The sequence below is a fragment of the Lissotriton helveticus genome, chromosome 7 (assembly GCF_964261635.1).
Source record: "Lissotriton helveticus chromosome 7, aLisHel1.1, whole genome shotgun sequence".
NCBI lineage: Eukaryota > Metazoa > Chordata > Amphibia > Caudata > Salamandridae > Lissotriton > Lissotriton helveticus.
The window spans coordinates 30,627,481-30,643,903 of NC_136068.1; the positions used below are offsets into that span (position 1 = coordinate 30,627,481).

The 16,423-nt window shown below is 47.6% G+C and overlaps 1 protein-coding gene across 1 annotated transcript in view; it reads right to left on the bottom strand.

Moving 5' to 3' along the window:
- LOC144768904 (cell adhesion molecule CEACAM6-like) overlaps positions 1 to 16,423 on the bottom strand; it is a 113,623-nt gene that overhangs the window by 43,133 nt on the left and 54,067 nt on the right. Inside the window, exons 3-4 of the mRNA XM_078652917.1 lie at positions 12,955 to 13,227; positions 12,599 to 12,859 (exon numbers count right to left, since the gene is read on the bottom strand). Coding sequence (XP_078509043.1) covers positions 12,599 to 12,859; positions 12,955 to 13,227 — 534 coding nt within the window. The remainder of the gene's footprint in view (positions 1 to 12,598; positions 12,860 to 12,954; positions 13,228 to 16,423) is intronic.

The following is a 16,423-nucleotide window of genomic DNA, read 5'->3' on the forward strand; positions in this document are numbered from 1 at the left end:
CTTGATGATATTGCGATATAATTATCGCTGCTTTTCACCCAAAAACGGATGCTAAAGAGGCGATAATTATATCGCCAGCCCTGGCTAATATGCCCCTCAGTCACTGTTATGCCTCCATGCAACAATGGCCAGCATATATGTTCCTAGATTGTGATACGCCCTATAGGATTAAATCCACCCCTTTTCACATTTCCATTACCATGAGGGCCCCACCCATATAAAACAGAACAACATTTTGCCAATGTTAAATCCAAACTCAGTTGTGGGTACAGGTAAATGTGCTGACAAAATGTGTCACCGCAAGGGGAAGTCAACTCAGTAATCAAGCTGGTTCTAAAATCAGCATGTTAACACTCATGATTGTAGGGCGTGTATTGGGTCCAAGCAATGTATCCCTAGACAAATGAACCCTTCCTAACCAATACCTCAAACACACCGTACAAAGCCCCGTCCCACTCTCACCTTAGTCCATATCAAGTTTCGCAAGCCATGCTCGTCACCAAAAACGCTGACCCCTGGTGATGACGCCATTTATAACCACAACTAAACAATTGGAAAACCAATTCCATGTCAGGACCGGAGGCTCCAATTATGCTTCTCTTCTCTTCTCTTTACTTACGTTTACAGCAGCCAATCACAATAAAGTTTAAACAGAACTACATTTCCCATGAATGACATATATCACGTGACCACCCATAGAGCCACTGTCCTATATAAACCCCTCACAGCATCTCTGTGTCCTCTTTCTTTGCTGCTTCGCAGCCAGTTAAGTACATCTAAAATGTGCCTTATATTTGTCTTAAATTGGTTAATGGTCTATTTTATTGATCGTATTTTCTGAGTTGTAAGCGCAACTCGCGCATCTTTGCTGCCTCATTGTGCATGCAGGATTGTGACCTTTTGATAGACATTTTATCATTGTTGGGGGACGCGCGCGGAGCAAAGCAGCACACAGTAGGCATGCATGTGGCAGTGTGTGGGGAGCGCTTTGCCTCGTGACAGGGGTCTCAATGCCCGCATCTCGATACAGGTGGAGCAGGAGAAGGGAGCGAGGACTCGTGTCTGCCTGATGCGCGGTACTCTTTTTATGCCAATGTAGGGTCGGCACCGTGCATGCGCGGCATTCATTTTCTGTGCCTTTCTCAGTTGGAAGGCTTGAATAGAACGATGGGAGCCCTAGACCCTTATGGCTGCTCTCACCTGATGCCCAGAATCTATACAATCAGCAGGGTTGGAAAATGTCCATGGCACTGGCTACAGTAACAGGCAAGCCCTCCCTCCACCATATATTGATATATGTTTTGTGGGATTCAGTGAACCTGTGAACTGGCTTGTCCGTGGTTCACCTAACTCCCCAGGATTGCTCCTGATTCAGGGTGTTTCCACCCTTGTCTGAAAGTGTTGGTCTCCATTCCTTCCTTTGGGTATTCCTCCTGCATTGCAGAGATAGATACTATGGCAGAGTATTACGAAGAGGATTATTTCTACAAGGAATCCTCAGTGTTCCTGGAGCAGGACCTACTGAATGCATTGGACGCGAGGGTGCAGCATTCCGTCAACTGAGCCTTGGTACGTGCCAATGAACCCTTAAAACGTCATCTATGTAGCTACGCTGAAGAGCAGAATCGTCTGCCTACCCCTCCATTGCGTGCCCGGGCCAGTCGGAAGACCTCTAAGGGTCCCCATGCCGATTTTGGCAGGTTGGCTTCCACCCTGAATTCAGACCACGATTATAGTGCCTCTGCGGAGGCAGCAACACCCGAAAATTTGCAAGACGACGATGGAGGCTCCTCTTCCCATCAGAGCTCTAAACAAGAAGACGCCCCAGGACCCAGTAAACATCATCATAAGGAGCGTCATACTGATCCTTTTACCTCCCCAGGTTCAGAGGGCAAATGATTTTCCATGGAGTGGATGTTCCTGGTCTATGCAAACCTTGGTTTGGTAAGGAGGGAGCCCTCTGAGGATGGCCAGAAACTCATTAAAGGATCTTAGCATCCGGTTGGTGGACGTTTCAAGCCAGACCCCAGTTGGGTCTCGTGTTATGGATCAGAGGAGAAGTTTTGGCCTGCCATGGCAGAGTTCATATTCAAATGTTCTACCAGTTGTATGGCATTTGAATTGACTTAACTGTTTCTACTGGATTTTGAGCAAAGAAAAAGGACACTGAGACTCTGTGAGTGGTTTATATAGGACTGTGGCTCTATGGTGGTCATGTGATTTATGTCATTCATGGGAAATGTAGTTCTGTTTAAACCACAACGACCCCCCACTCCATCACCCTCCTCGACAGGCTCGCCACATTCGTACTAAAGCAGCTGGCCAACACACCCATGCACAGAGCAGGACACACTCTGGACGCTATCTTCGTGGGAGGAACAAACATCCAGTTCAGTCACACCACGCAGCCGCACTGGACAGACCACCATTGCGTCCACTTCGCCTTCAACACCACCAGTGCACCCAAGTCTGTCTGCCCCACCACAAAGAAACTGGAGCAAGGTCACAGAGAAACTCCTAAACACCACTTTTCGCCAGGACCCCCCCAGCGCCTCGACCGTCACCAACTCCGTAGCCAGAGAACTGCACTACTGGATCACCCGCTGCACCGATATACTCGCACCCCTCCTACACCCCGCCAAGCAACGCCCACTGAAGGCCACCTGGTTAACCACGGAACTACAGGAATCCAGACGCTCGTGCAGACGCCTAGAGAAAACCTGGCGAAACCTGCACATATTCCACAGGGCCGCTGCCGCCATCGCACCCGAACTTGGACAGACCACCAACGCCTCCGGCATCTTCCCAGATGACTGGAAGCGGGCGGAGGCTAAATCTCTCCTCAAGAAGCCAACAGTCAACCCAACAGAAGTGAAAAACTACCGGCCCATCTCTCTCCTCCCTTTTGCAGCCAAAGTCACCGAGAGAGTCGTGAACACTCAGCTGACCACCTTCATCAAAGAGAACTCCATCCAAGATGCCTCCCAGTCTGGATTTCGCAGCAACCACAGCACGAGACCGCTCTCCTCGCCGCCACAGATGACATCCACCTGTTACTCAACCAAGGACACAACGCGGCCCTCATCCTTCTAGACCTCTCCGCTGCCTTCAACACCGTCTCCCATCGCACCCTTGCGGCCAGACTTCATGACGCCGGGATACAAGGAGCCACCCTCGACTGGATCTGATCCTTCCTCTCAGGCAGAACCCATTGGATCAGACTCCCTCCCTTCCTCTCCGAACCCACCAACATCAACTGAGGAGTGGCCCAAGGCTCATCACTAAGCCCCACGCTCTTCAACATCTACATGGCGCCCCTCACTGCCATGGTCAGACAGCATGGGCTCAGCATCTTATCCTACGCAGATGACACCCAGCTCATCAACTCACTCACAAAGAATTCAGGAGACATCAGACTCTGCTTCCAAGAGGGAATGAAGAACGTGGCAATCTGGATGAACGACAGCTGCCTTAAACTCAACTCAGAGAAGACCAAGATCCTCAACCTCAGACCCTGCAACTCTGCCTGGGACAACACCTTGTGGTTCCCCACCCTCTGAACTTATCCCACTCCTACAGACCATGCACGAAACCTCAGCCTCATCCTCGACTCTTCCATCTCCATGAACCTCCAGGTCAACGCTGTTGCTTCCACCAGCTTCAACTGCCTGGGCATCCTCCGAAAGACCTTCAAATGGATCCCCCCCGACTGCAGAAAGACCGTCACCCACGCACTCATAACCAGCAGACTGGACTATTGCAACGCCCTATATTCCGGAATCAACAGATCCCTCCTACATAGTCTCCAGACCATCCAAAATGCAGGCACCAGACTGGTCCTCGGAACTCCACGCTACGAGCACATGACCCAACACCTATGAGACCTCCACTGGCTCCCTGTCGCGAAGAGAGCCACCTTCAAACTCCTCACCCACGCCTACAAATCCCTCAACAACATCGGACCCAAATACCTCAACAAGAGACTATCTTTTCACATACCCAAGAGAAACCTCCGCTCCACTGACCTCACCCTGGCAGAGGTCCCCTGCATCCGCAGAAGTAGAAGAGGCTGAAGAGCCTCTCCGCAGCCAAGACTTGGAATAAACTCCCCCTGAACATCAGACGCTCTCCAACCCTTCACACCTTCAGGAAGGACCTTAAGACCTGGCCCTTCAACTGATCCAGAGCTACCCCTCCCCCCCCCCCCCCAGCGCCTTGAGACACTCACGGGTGAGTAGCGCGCTATATAAACCCCTGATTGATTGATTGATTGACTTAATTGTGATTGGCTGCTGTAAAAGTAAGTAAAGAAAAGAGAAAGTCTTTGAAGTTCTTAGGAAAATGACAAGTGTTCCGTTGGAAGGTGATCCCTTACTGGCGCAATTGGGCAACACTGGACAGCTCCCTAAGACATAGCGCAGATTAATTGCCACATCGCTACTATTAGCCAAACGTAGAGTGGCTTGTAGGTGGGGTAGGGGACGAGCCCCAAAATTCAAGGAGTGGCTAGAGGACTTATCTACTGCCAGGGACAGTTGGCCACAAATGCTAAAACTCTCCCGCGGACTTCTAGGCCTAAGGATATCTGGGGCCCTCTCCAGAGCTATCTCTTAACACAAGACATGGAACGATCGCACGCCTCCCCTGTAAGGCATGATGGTTGATGGCGGCGATGTTGCTTATTCCCCCCAGTGTTCCGCTACCCCCACCCCATTACCTATGATGCCTGAAATACTTCTTAATGCCATATATTGTATTCCAGGGACTCACACTTTGCCATCTCTGCTCAATATCTCAGGACATGTGGAATATATTTTATGTGAAAAATATGTTATGAGTTGTCTGTCAGGAGCGTACTCCTGACACCTTGGGGATCAATTTGTCGTCCTACACCTGAGTGAATTTCTCTTTCTGCAATGGCGTAAATTCAAGACTTTATTCACCCGCTGTACTCGCTGTCTTTTGTTCTGCTTATATTTATCTTGGAGCTAGATAACTCACTGTGCAAAAAGTATGTATACCTGTTCTATGGTTCTTAGAAGCTGTAATGTATGATACATGTGATGAAAAATGTTAAATAATTTTTTTAAGTAAAGAAAAGAGAAGCATAATCCTTGCCTCCGTGTCCTTAATATAATTGAAAATTCTTGTCATGACTGTTTGCAAATTTTTAACTGTTCCCAGCTTTGCCTCCGTAGTCATAACAACCCATAGCCTACTGACGTCGCAATAGGGCACGAGTTTTCAGCTGGGATGTATGACGGTACGACGCGTACCGTCACAACGCGTGCTTTAACAATGCGTCCCTTACAATGCAAGTCGTTACCACGACTTGCGTTTGGGGCGTGGATTGAGAATAGTATAATTTACTATTCTAACACCAGTCCCCGTGGACACTAGGGAAGGTGTTGGAATAGTAAATATACTATTCTTAATCCTCTAGCGCCCTCCAGCGCAAGTCGTGGTTACGACTTGAGTTGTTATGGACGCGTTGTTAAAGCCTTGCGGAGTAAAATCTGAGTGGTAAAGGATGTTTCCCTTTCAGCTGCCATATTGGAGTAGGGAGAGGGACGAAAATCAAATAAGGTAATAAATAGAACATATGAAGTCTCCCAGTGACCATCAAAATGTGGCTATGGCAAATAAATCTGCTGTACCAGTGATTTGAAAGTTTATGTGTAATATTCAATTTCAGTATATGTTATGTGGGGTCACAATCAAAGTCAAATACGAACTCGACGCAAATGGAAACTATATATATAGGACAAGCGAGTGCTTTATGGCGGCCATATTGAAATATGTTGAAGAATGGCTGAAGACAGCATGTCTAGATTGGGTAAATTGGTCATGGTGTGGCTTAGGTTCATATAAATCTTTGAAACAACACAATTGAAACACAGCTATTTGTCACAGTGTATATAAATAAGTGTAAGTTAAACGTAATAAATATTTCTCAGAGAGAGCCTTTACAATGTGTATCATATATGATCCTTTTATAATGTATTTGTTAAAATCAAAATTTGGATCCTCTAGTACACAAAAGTAGGAAAGCATGCTGATAATCATATCCACGTGTAACATGATACCGTGGGAAGGTAGAGTGATCAACTAAAACATCAAAATGTAATCCCTCTGGGCCTGAGTATTTATTAGAGACTATCAAATAGTATGAGATAGGGAATACTTAATTTCATAGTTTGCCAGATCCAACTAACAGTAGTTGGACACGCTTTCTCTTTCAAATAAATGCCCGTAAGTAAGCTATCTCATGAATAAATTTAGGTTTAACACTGGAGCTCCCTCCAAGTACCTTCCGAAGTCAAAGCCAAAGGATCTCCAACCATTGTGTTTTTTAATCTCGTATTTGTATATTCTATGACAGTCATTGTCACAGAACTATGGTCAGTCTGTGGGACATCCAGTGGGGCAATGAACTATACAATCCTAGTTTCCAGCCCCCCAAAAAATGGAATTCACTATCTGTATTGTGACCATCTGTAGTAGCTCTCAGACGTCATATCCATTTGGCCACTATTTGTCTTACGAGCAGCTCCCTATTTCCCCCACGAGGATTTTCAACAATATGGTAAATTCCAAAGAACCAAAAACTTGAGTCATTTGGATGGCCCATATAAAATGGTCAGTCATGGTGTATCTACTATCAGCATTTCTCAGTGCTCTGTGGTGTTCCTGTATACGTGCCTTGAGAATGCGAGCAGTACAACCTACATAAATCATATTGCACCTACACCCAATTATATACACAGCAAAGTGTGTGTTGCAGTTGATGAAGTGCTTGATGTTATGTACTTGGGGTGTGTGAAATGTTAAGTCTTTGGTTTTGTTTTTACCATGTGGGCACATATCACAACCATTGCAGGTGTAAATTCCACATGGTTTGGATGGTAACTAAGTTCTCTTTTCTTGTGTGGTGGTTACGTAATTAGGGCACAGAGAATCTCTCAATGTTCGCCTCCTTCTATACCACCCTAGGATTCCTTTCAGTTGAATGACATAAACTTGAATTGGATGCTTCTGCCATAAGTTAATTGTCATTTTTGCAGTTAAACGGGAGATTGTTTCTAAAACATCATTAAACTTTCTTACATCATCATTAAACTTTCTTACATCTATATTTTTTTGCTATTTAACTGAATATTTGGTACTTTGTTCCTTGGGTGTGCTCACTGTATGCTCTGTGATTTAAAACTTGTATAACACAGCGTGCCATTGAATGCCTGCTTCATAGCACTACAGATAGAGTTGTTAAGCCTCCTGATTGAAAGTAATCTTATAAACTGGCAACACTATGAAAAGTCAAACACCTTTTCCCAAAACAATTTTCAGAACACATTGGTGCACCATCACAATAGCTCTATCTGGTTGTGAATGTCTTCAGGGGAGAGTTCCATAACCGGTGCTGTTGACAATGCACAGTTTGAGTATTAATGAAGTGTAAGGTTTGGTGGAAGTTATTGTCAATGATGTTGAATCAAGTGTCTCAGAGAGTGATGGTCTTGTGAGCAAAGAGGGTGGTCATGAATCCTATACATTCTTTTACTCATGAGGACTGAAAGAAAGAATCATTGGGGTTGTTTACTGTTTTTAAGCTTTCACATTTCTCTCAGGGTTTAATATGATCTGAAAGAGGAAGGGCAGAGTCACAGATCTTTGTGCTAGCCTCTTCTTGTCATGCTTTTAACATTAGCTATTCGATCTGCACATTCACATCCTGCACAAATAGCATAATTCATTCAAAACCTCAGGGCATATTTACAAGATCTTAATGCTGCTGTAGTGTCAATTTTTTTAACTGCCGTTAGCGGCAATTTTCTAGCGTAATCATGAATTTTTCACATCAGCACTTCTGTTAGCATGACCTACTGAAAATAAAGTGCATGGTAGGCGTTCTTCTGTAAAAACTCCTGCAAAACACACAACGCTATATTTAAAAGGATTTCTTTGTATGTAGCAAAACAAAAAAAACTGCCTCTAAGTCCAATCAGAGGCAGTTTTTTAAGGGCAGAAAATACCTGGTCTTTAAATTGGTGCAAACACTTGGGCCCACATATAAGATGTTTGTGTGGTGGACAGTGCTACAAGGAATATTGCTGCACTGCCCTGTGCAGGTCAGGAATGCAACCTATCAATAAGATAGGGAATATTCCTGAGCCGCATTCATGAAGTGTTGCATCGCTGCGATAAAACAGCGATTGGACACTTTTCACTGCGACCTCCTTGCGGCACAATGGATGCGCAATATTTACTGTACGGCACTCTATGTTGCAATCAAATCCTGATTTATCTGTTGATGCTAAAGTCATGCATTGTGGCAGTTGTGTTGCAAGCATGACACAACTCCAGCAATGCATGTGGAAAGCCTATCCCTATGGCACTGCATCATCCTTACGCCTGCCTTGCGGCGGGCGTATGGTTTTGATGCAGTGGCGTCCTAGAATTGTCGCAGTGAAATCTGATAGATTTCACAGCACCACTCCTACGAGGCTTCATTGCGTGGGAACACCCACCCTGCATACATCATACCTGACTGAGGTATAATGTGGTACAGGGCTTTACAAGGTCACGCATATGACTAGATGCGTCACTTTGTAAATATGGCACAACGTGGTGCAAATTCAAACTGCAATATGTCAAGAAAATGACACACCGTGGCGTTAAACTGTCACAAGGGGCTCATGAATAAGCCCCACTGTCTTTTTCCCCTATGTTGACGTACAATGGCTGCCATGCGCCAATGCAGGCCCCCTTACGCCATGGTGCAAGGGTGACTGTGTTGCAGAGTTGATTGATGTTGTGCAGGAAGGGACACCTACCTGCACAAAACCTATCAATCCGGGCTATTTGCTCTTTCTCTGTGTGCTGCAGAATGCTGCACACGTAGAAAAAGTGAAAAACGAGGAGCGCCCCCCAAATGCCACCCTTGGGATGTTGTTAGATTCTGATGCATTCCGAAGGTTTACGGTTTCTCGTCAACCTGGGAATGCTTCAGAATCCATTGGTTTGGTGTGGGAACACCCACAGCAATATCCCATTGAATGCCCCCTTTCACATTGTTTTATATGTGAAAGGGCACATATTTACAAGGCCATGAAAAGTCTCGTAAAGTGGATTTACATGGCCTTGTAAACATGCTGTGGCACATTGCGCCACCGAAACGTCAAATTAGTGACGTTTAAGCATTGCAAGAATATCGCTAAGGCCTTATAAATAAGGCCCTAGGATAAAAGAAGAACTCCCACAGTTCATCCATGGAAAAAGAGAATGACGCCATGGACCTCCTGCCATTGAAACGAGGAGCACCAAGGAGACCACCACCACCACCCCTGACATGCATCGCTCTCTTGAAAAACTGCTCCATTCCCTTTGAGTGACAACTGGGCCTGATCCCCTCTAAGTGCTGACCTTGGTAGACTGGAACATCAGCAGCAGGAAGCTGGAGATCAGGAACCGCAGAAAGCCAGAGACTCTCCAGAGCTGCCTGTAACCGTGGAAGAAGGAGAGACGCACAACCAGTCAACATTAATTTTGGTTATCTGCCATCTGAGTAGTCACATCTGGTCGCTGCACGGACTCTACACCGGATGACCATGTCGCAGTGGAGCCAACTTTGCTGGGGGAGCATTCAGAGGAAGTTTTGGGATCCTGTCTCTGAGTGCGATTGCGCATCATCTCCACCACATGCAGCGCCTTCTGCCTCTCTCCTATAACCTGCTGCAGATTGTGGGTGGTTTGTAGTTGTGGCGGGGGGCGCCTGCTCCTCCTACACCTCTCAGTTCAACTTGCTCTGTGAATGACAACCTTTTGCGCAGACCCTTCACTCCCTGTCCACAGCACCTGGCGACCAGTAGATTGCAGGCAGGTCCAGACCTGTTCAGTGGTGTCAATACATTCTGTGTCAACATCTGAGACCACTTACAGCCTTTATGGGTAAAAGAGGGAGTAGTTGATGCCCAACTCTCAGAGGCATCGCTTAACCACTAGAGTTTAGCCCCTCTGCCTCTGCATCCCCATGGCGTAGTCAAGGAAGAAAATAACTGTGGCATTATCCACTTTCAGCTCCCCCAGCTTATGCACCTGCCTCAGGACAGTATCAAAATCACTGTAGGAGGAAGAAGAGAAAGGGTCTAGGACCTGTCCCTAGCAGCAGACGGCCTACCGGCACTCAATGTGTGCACTCCACCAAAAAGAATGGGGAGAGCGCACCTGCGGGCAGTAGGTCATGTAACCATGTCTCAGTATATGCCACTGTATCAGCCCCTCCTGCACCCTCGGGCAGATCCAACACCCTCACGTTGTTACGCTGGAAGAGGCCCTCCGCAACCTCCACTGTTATTTCCATTGGCTCCACATGTGCCATTAGCTGCTGCACCCCCAAAGCTGCACTCAGGGTAATCTGGGGGTGGGGAGGGGTTTGGCCAGTTCTTGCTCAATGTCATGTACATTGTCAGTCAGCTTGTGACGATCTGCGTGCTCCAGGGTGAAGTCAACTGTGACTTTGTCTATGTGGCCCTCAAAGGAAGTGTGCGTTTGCTCAAGGGAGGTACTTTCTGTGAGTACAGAGACTAGTTTGGAGTCCAGGTTGTCCTCTGTCGCCGGCCCCGCCAGACAGCATACCCCAGCGTTCGTTCACCGATACGGAGGAGTGGGCAAATGTCAACACCATGAACACAACAGGGATGAGAGGGTCCAAGGGAATTTTTACCGACCACACACAACTATAGCCCCCTATTAATACAGTTTCTAACAACAAAGAATAGCGGTGGGTCAAAGAAACAAAAACAGACTAACTAAGCAACTGACGACATGTACTACTCGGCAGTATTTAGTGACATAACGCCACTAAAATCAATAGGGTACTTCATTCGTGTGAGAAGAAAATACCCATCAGTAGTCGATCTGTACCGCCCTTTTCATCATATGGGTTCCTTCATACCACGAAGGAAAGATGTTTTCACCAATACTCAGAGTATTAGACTAGAAAGGAGCCCAGTAACATATGCAAAATTTGTATAGGCGGTAGGAGACAACTGTTAAGCAGTGCACGAGTGATGAGTGATGAGTGGAAAAGTGAAAGAGTGCTATTTGAGACTAAAATTAGATAGACAGGAGGAAACATATTATAATCAAGACCTCTCTGCGTCTAAATCAATAAAAAAGTAGTGCGATTCTAGTAGTTTTAATTAATAGCTACTATTGAATTCTGTACTGGTCAACATGTTTCTGCAGATTTCAAAGGACCCCAGTGGTATCCACTGCTTTCTTCAGGACCGATAACGCTACTGCTTAAAAACAGAGTGAGAATGTGTAGAAATTATAATGAAATGTATCACCTGGGTATTGTGAATAAAACGTCATTCTCCCAGCAATTTTAGCAGTAGAGAAAAGCTCCACCTCACCTGGCTACGGCGTAGGTAGTGTTAGCACCGCTCTCACCGTCGGTACTCCGGGCGTCCCTCTGGGCTGTCTCTGGGATGTCAACACCGCCACCATCTGCAGGGGGGGCATTATTGTGCCAGACGCCCAGGCACTCTGTATGACATGCTGTGCAATGTAGTGTGGCCAGCTGGCCCCTTTCCTCCAGTCAGGTGTATGCTAGCCAGGAATATTCATTCAGGTGGCACCGTTGGAAATTCCCCATACATCCAAGATCTCATAACCAGGGGACAAGGAAATGCAGCACCACCCTGTCACCTCCTCGGAGCTAAGAGTGGCAACCATATTCCGTTTTCCCTATTGCCCCAGTGATTGAGGGCAGATCAGGCAGGGCACACAAGGGCCGGTGCCTAAACGACAATGTGTCCCTGGGACCCGCCACCGCCAACGGCCAATATCAGTGACTAGATCCAATTAGTGGAGTCCATCACCAGTCTTCTTCTGTGCCCTGGTGATGAAGGTCCGCCACAGCACAGGGATTGGTCAGGGCGCAGTGTGCGCCACCCACAGGCACAAGGCCTGGGTCTGAGTTGACGCCGGGCCTCCTCCGCTCCCCATCCCATCTTCTCCTCACCTGGACATGGAAAAAGGGGTTCAATCTGCAGCGCTCTCTCAACATTGGTGACTCAGCCAGCAGGAGTCTCAGTCGGACCAAATTTCACAATCCTGGGTCACCACCAAGTCCGCTGGGGAAAATCCCCATGGAAGTGATGCAACAGGGCCTCGTGAGGGGTGAAGTTGCAGCACTCTTGCCACACAAGTTCAGTGCAGCTCCGGGGCCTCACCCTCCACAGCATCCGGCCAATGCAACATCCTACAGCATGTGATCATCGAGGCGCAGGCCCTCACTGGCATTTTCCTACGTGCACCCTGGCGGTGTAGTGGTGGGGTGTGTTATGCAATGCAGAACTCCCCACGATGGTGCGCAGGAGCGCTCTACCGATCGCAGTTCAAAAGGCTATTAGTTTTCATAACTTTCTTAATTCTACCTGTTTTTGCCCCTATTGAGTTGCTCCTTTCCTTTCAGGCAGTGGCATAATTTAATTGATGGTAAATTGAGATTTTAAATTGGCACCTATACTTTCAGAAATGTTTTTCACTTGGCAGAAGGAGGTTGGAGTTTATTTATTCCTGGAGTACTTACCATTTACAGTTATAGAGACAGAAGCCTTCGCAAACAGGCCGGTGTCCATGTTGTGAGCCACACACGTGTAGTTCCCATTATCCCGCGAGGACACCTTCGCAGCAGTGTATGTGTTACCAGGTCTCTTCAGATCAGTATTATTGAGAAACCAATTGTACTGCGGTGATGGAAAGGACCCCGCAGTGCAGTTTAAAGAGAGTTCATCCCCCACTTGTAACACCTGAGATCCTGGTGGATCAATCTTCACGTCCTCCGGCCCATCTGTAATGGAACAGAGAGAGGGTCTGTGAGCTCTGAGTGTCTTTACCAGAGAAAGGGATGGGAGACGGTAGAGAGGGAACTCTGGAGCTACTTACATGCGACAGTCAGAGTCTGGGGGTCACTCGTACTGCTGTTGATGGGGTTCAAGGCCACGCACTGGTAGATCCCTGAATCCTCCCGGGACACGTTGGCGATGCTCAGAGTTCTGTTATCCGGGGACGGATGGATGTTTCCAGGTAGATCAGGGCTGTTATTGAAGGACCAGAGGATTGTAGTGGCGGCTTTAGAGGCGTTGCAGGTTATCTCCGCCGGCCGGTTCTCCACCAGCTGCGAGGGCTCAGAAGTCACTCTGGGCTGAGGCACCAGCTCTGCAACCAGAATAAAGAGACAGGATTATATTGTGAGAAGTGTACTATGCATCTCCTTTAGGATAAATCAAGAAAATGAATGGTAAAGGGCAACAGAAAGATAATTCTACCCCGGGATTCTCCCCACTCTCACATGGCTTCTGCGCTTTATTAAATGTATTAAATTATATTTTAAGGGTGCTATAATCCTAACCTCCTGTCCCTTTTGGGAACAGACAAAAGCAATAAGCCTTAAATGAGTGACAATAAAGCCTCATTTGAACCCTGTACTTTCACACCACTTGCTACTTGCCTCAAACTAACACATATATTGAGAGCCGGAGGGACCCAAGATCTCAAACACCCCTTCCAAGAGTGAACCCACCATTCACTGATAACAGCCCAGGTAATGATGCTTTGCTACGTACTCTAACAAGTTGTCCTTGAAGAGTTGTATAGGGACATCAGTCCAATCACAGCACAAAAACACCCTCAAGCTGGACATTGGTGTTTGTAACAACAGCGCCCTCCTGAAGGACATCAATAGCTAGACAGGGAGGGGAGAAGAGCTAAACTGAGGGTGGGAATCACACAAGTCAGCGGTAATCAACCAAGAGCCTCTTTTAAATGATGAAAGAAGTTTAAATCACTCAAAATGGAGGTCACTCTGCCATTGGGAGGACTGGAAGCAACAGAACAGCTGTTTCTTCATACCTCTGGATGATGGCGGAGAGCCGAACTGTGGACTTATTCATCAGACATATCTGCTTGGAGGGCACAGGATGAGATGATGAAAGTAAGTAAAATTGACAGTTTTTTCATCTTCAGATGTTGCTCCATATGTATATATTTAGGTACATATACAACGAAGATCCTAAAAATGCCAGGGTGTTTAGTCAACCAGTTTTTAGAAAACTGTGATGTACAATCCATGGTTTTTCTACCGCTTCCTTCACATTTGCTGGGGGTGAAGGAGGTGACACAGTTCTGTACTGTGATTGCCTGCTGTCCACCTCAGTGCAGCGTAGGCTGCATTTAGAATTAGGACATGATCTATATAAAATGCAATTTTTGAGGGAAGTTTTGGAACTTTGTTCAATTATTTACAAGCTCCAAGGTACTAGGAGATCCAGCCTGAGAGTTTCTGACAATCATGGCATGGAGTTACAAGAGTGTGCAGTGTTAGTAAGGAGCGTTCGTTTAAGGATTGACAATGAATGACTTGACTTCTGGTCCGATCCTAATGTGAAAGCCTGCGCGTAGAGTTCAGAGGAGTGTTCAGGGTTATTCTGAGGAAGAGATGGCGGGGTCTAAGGTGAAGCTCCCAGGGAGAACCCTGAAAAGCCGGCATCAATACACTGTGAGAAGCTTCACCCCTTCCCTGCTGCATGCCAGGGTTATGTGAGTGCAGACAGTGTCTAGGGAGATCGGCTGCATGCCAGGGTTGTGTGAGTGTAGACAGTGTCTAGGGAGATCTGCTGCATGCCAGGGCTGTGTGAGTGCAGAGAGTGTCTAGGGAGATCTGCTGCATGCCAGGGTTATGTGAGTGCAGACAGTGTCTAGGGAGATCGGCTGCATGCCTGGGTTGTGTGAGTGCAGACAGTGTGTAGGGAGATCTGCAGCATGCCTGGGTTGTGTGAGTGCAGACAGTGTCTAGGGAGATCTGCTGCATTCCAGGGTTGTGTGAGTGCAGACAGTGTCTAGGGAGCTCTGCTGCATTCCAGGGTTGTGTGAGTGCAGACAGTGTCTAGTGAGATCTGCTGCATGCCTGAGATGTGTGAGTGCAGACAGTGTCTAGGGAGCTCTGCTGCATTCCAGGGTTGTGTGAGTGCAGACAGTGTCTAGTGAGATCTGCTTCATGCCAGAGTTATGTGAAAGCAGGCAGTGTCTAGGGAGATCTGCTACATGCCAGGGTTGTGTGGGTGCAGACAATGTCTAGGGAGATCTGCAGCATGCCTGGGTTGTGTGAGTGCAGACAGTGTCTAGGGAGATCTGCTGCATGCCAGGATTGTGTGAGTGCAGACAGTGTCTAGGGAGGTCTGCTGCATGCCTGGGTTGTGTGAGTGCAGACAGTGTCTAGGGAGATCAGCTGCATGCCTGGGTTGTGTGAGTGCAGACAGTGTCTAGGGAGATCTGCTGCATGCCAGGGTTGTGTGAGTGCAGACAGTGTCTAGGGAGATCTGCTGCATTCCAGGGTTGTGTGAGTGCAGACAGTGTCTAGGGAGATCTGCTACATGCCAGGGTTGTGTGGGTGCAGACAATGTCTAGGGAGATCTGCAGCATGCCAGGGTTGTGTGAGTGCAGACAGTGTCTAGGGAGATCTGCTACATGCCAGGGTTGTGTGGGTGCAGACAATGTCTAGGGAGATCTGCAGCATGCCTGGGTTGTGTGAGTGCAGACAGTGTCTAGGGAGATCTGCTGCATGCCTGGGTTGTGTGACTGCAGACAGTGTCTAGGGAGATCTGCTGCATGCCAGAGTTATGTGAATGCAGGCAGTGTCTAGGGAGATCTGCTACATGCCAGGGTTGTGTAGGTGCAGACAATGTCTAGGGAGATCTGCAGCATGCCAGGGTTGTGTGAGTGCAGACAGTGTCTAGGGAGATCTGCTACATGCCTGGGTTGTGTGAGTACAGACAGTGTCTAGTAAGATCTGCTACATGCCAGGGTTGTGTGGGTGCAGACAATGTCTAGGGAGATCTGCAGCATGCCTGGGTTGTGTGAGTGCAGACAGTGTCTAGGGATATCTGCTGCAGGCCAGGGTTGTGTGAGTCCAGACAGTGTCTAGGGAGGTCTGCTGCATGCCAGTGTTGTGTGAGTGCAGACAGTGTCTAGGGAGATCTGCTGCATGCCTGGGTTGTGTGAGTGCAGACAGTGTCTAGGGAGATCTGCTGCATGCCTGGGTTGTGTGACTGCAGACAGTGTCTAGGGAGATCTGCTGCATGCCAGAGTTATGTGAATGCAGGCAGTGTCTAGGGAGATCTGCTACATGCCAGGGTTGTGTAGGTGCAGACAATGTCTAGGGAGATCTGCAGCATGCCTGGGTTGTGTGAGTGCAGACAGTGTCTAGGGATATCTGCTGCATGCCTGGGTTGTGTGAGTGCAGACAGTGTCTAGGGAGATCTGTTGCATTCCAGGGTTGTGTGAGTGCAGACAGTGTCTAGGGAGATCTGCAACATGCCTGGGTTGTGTGAGTGCAGACAGTGTCTAGGGAGATCTG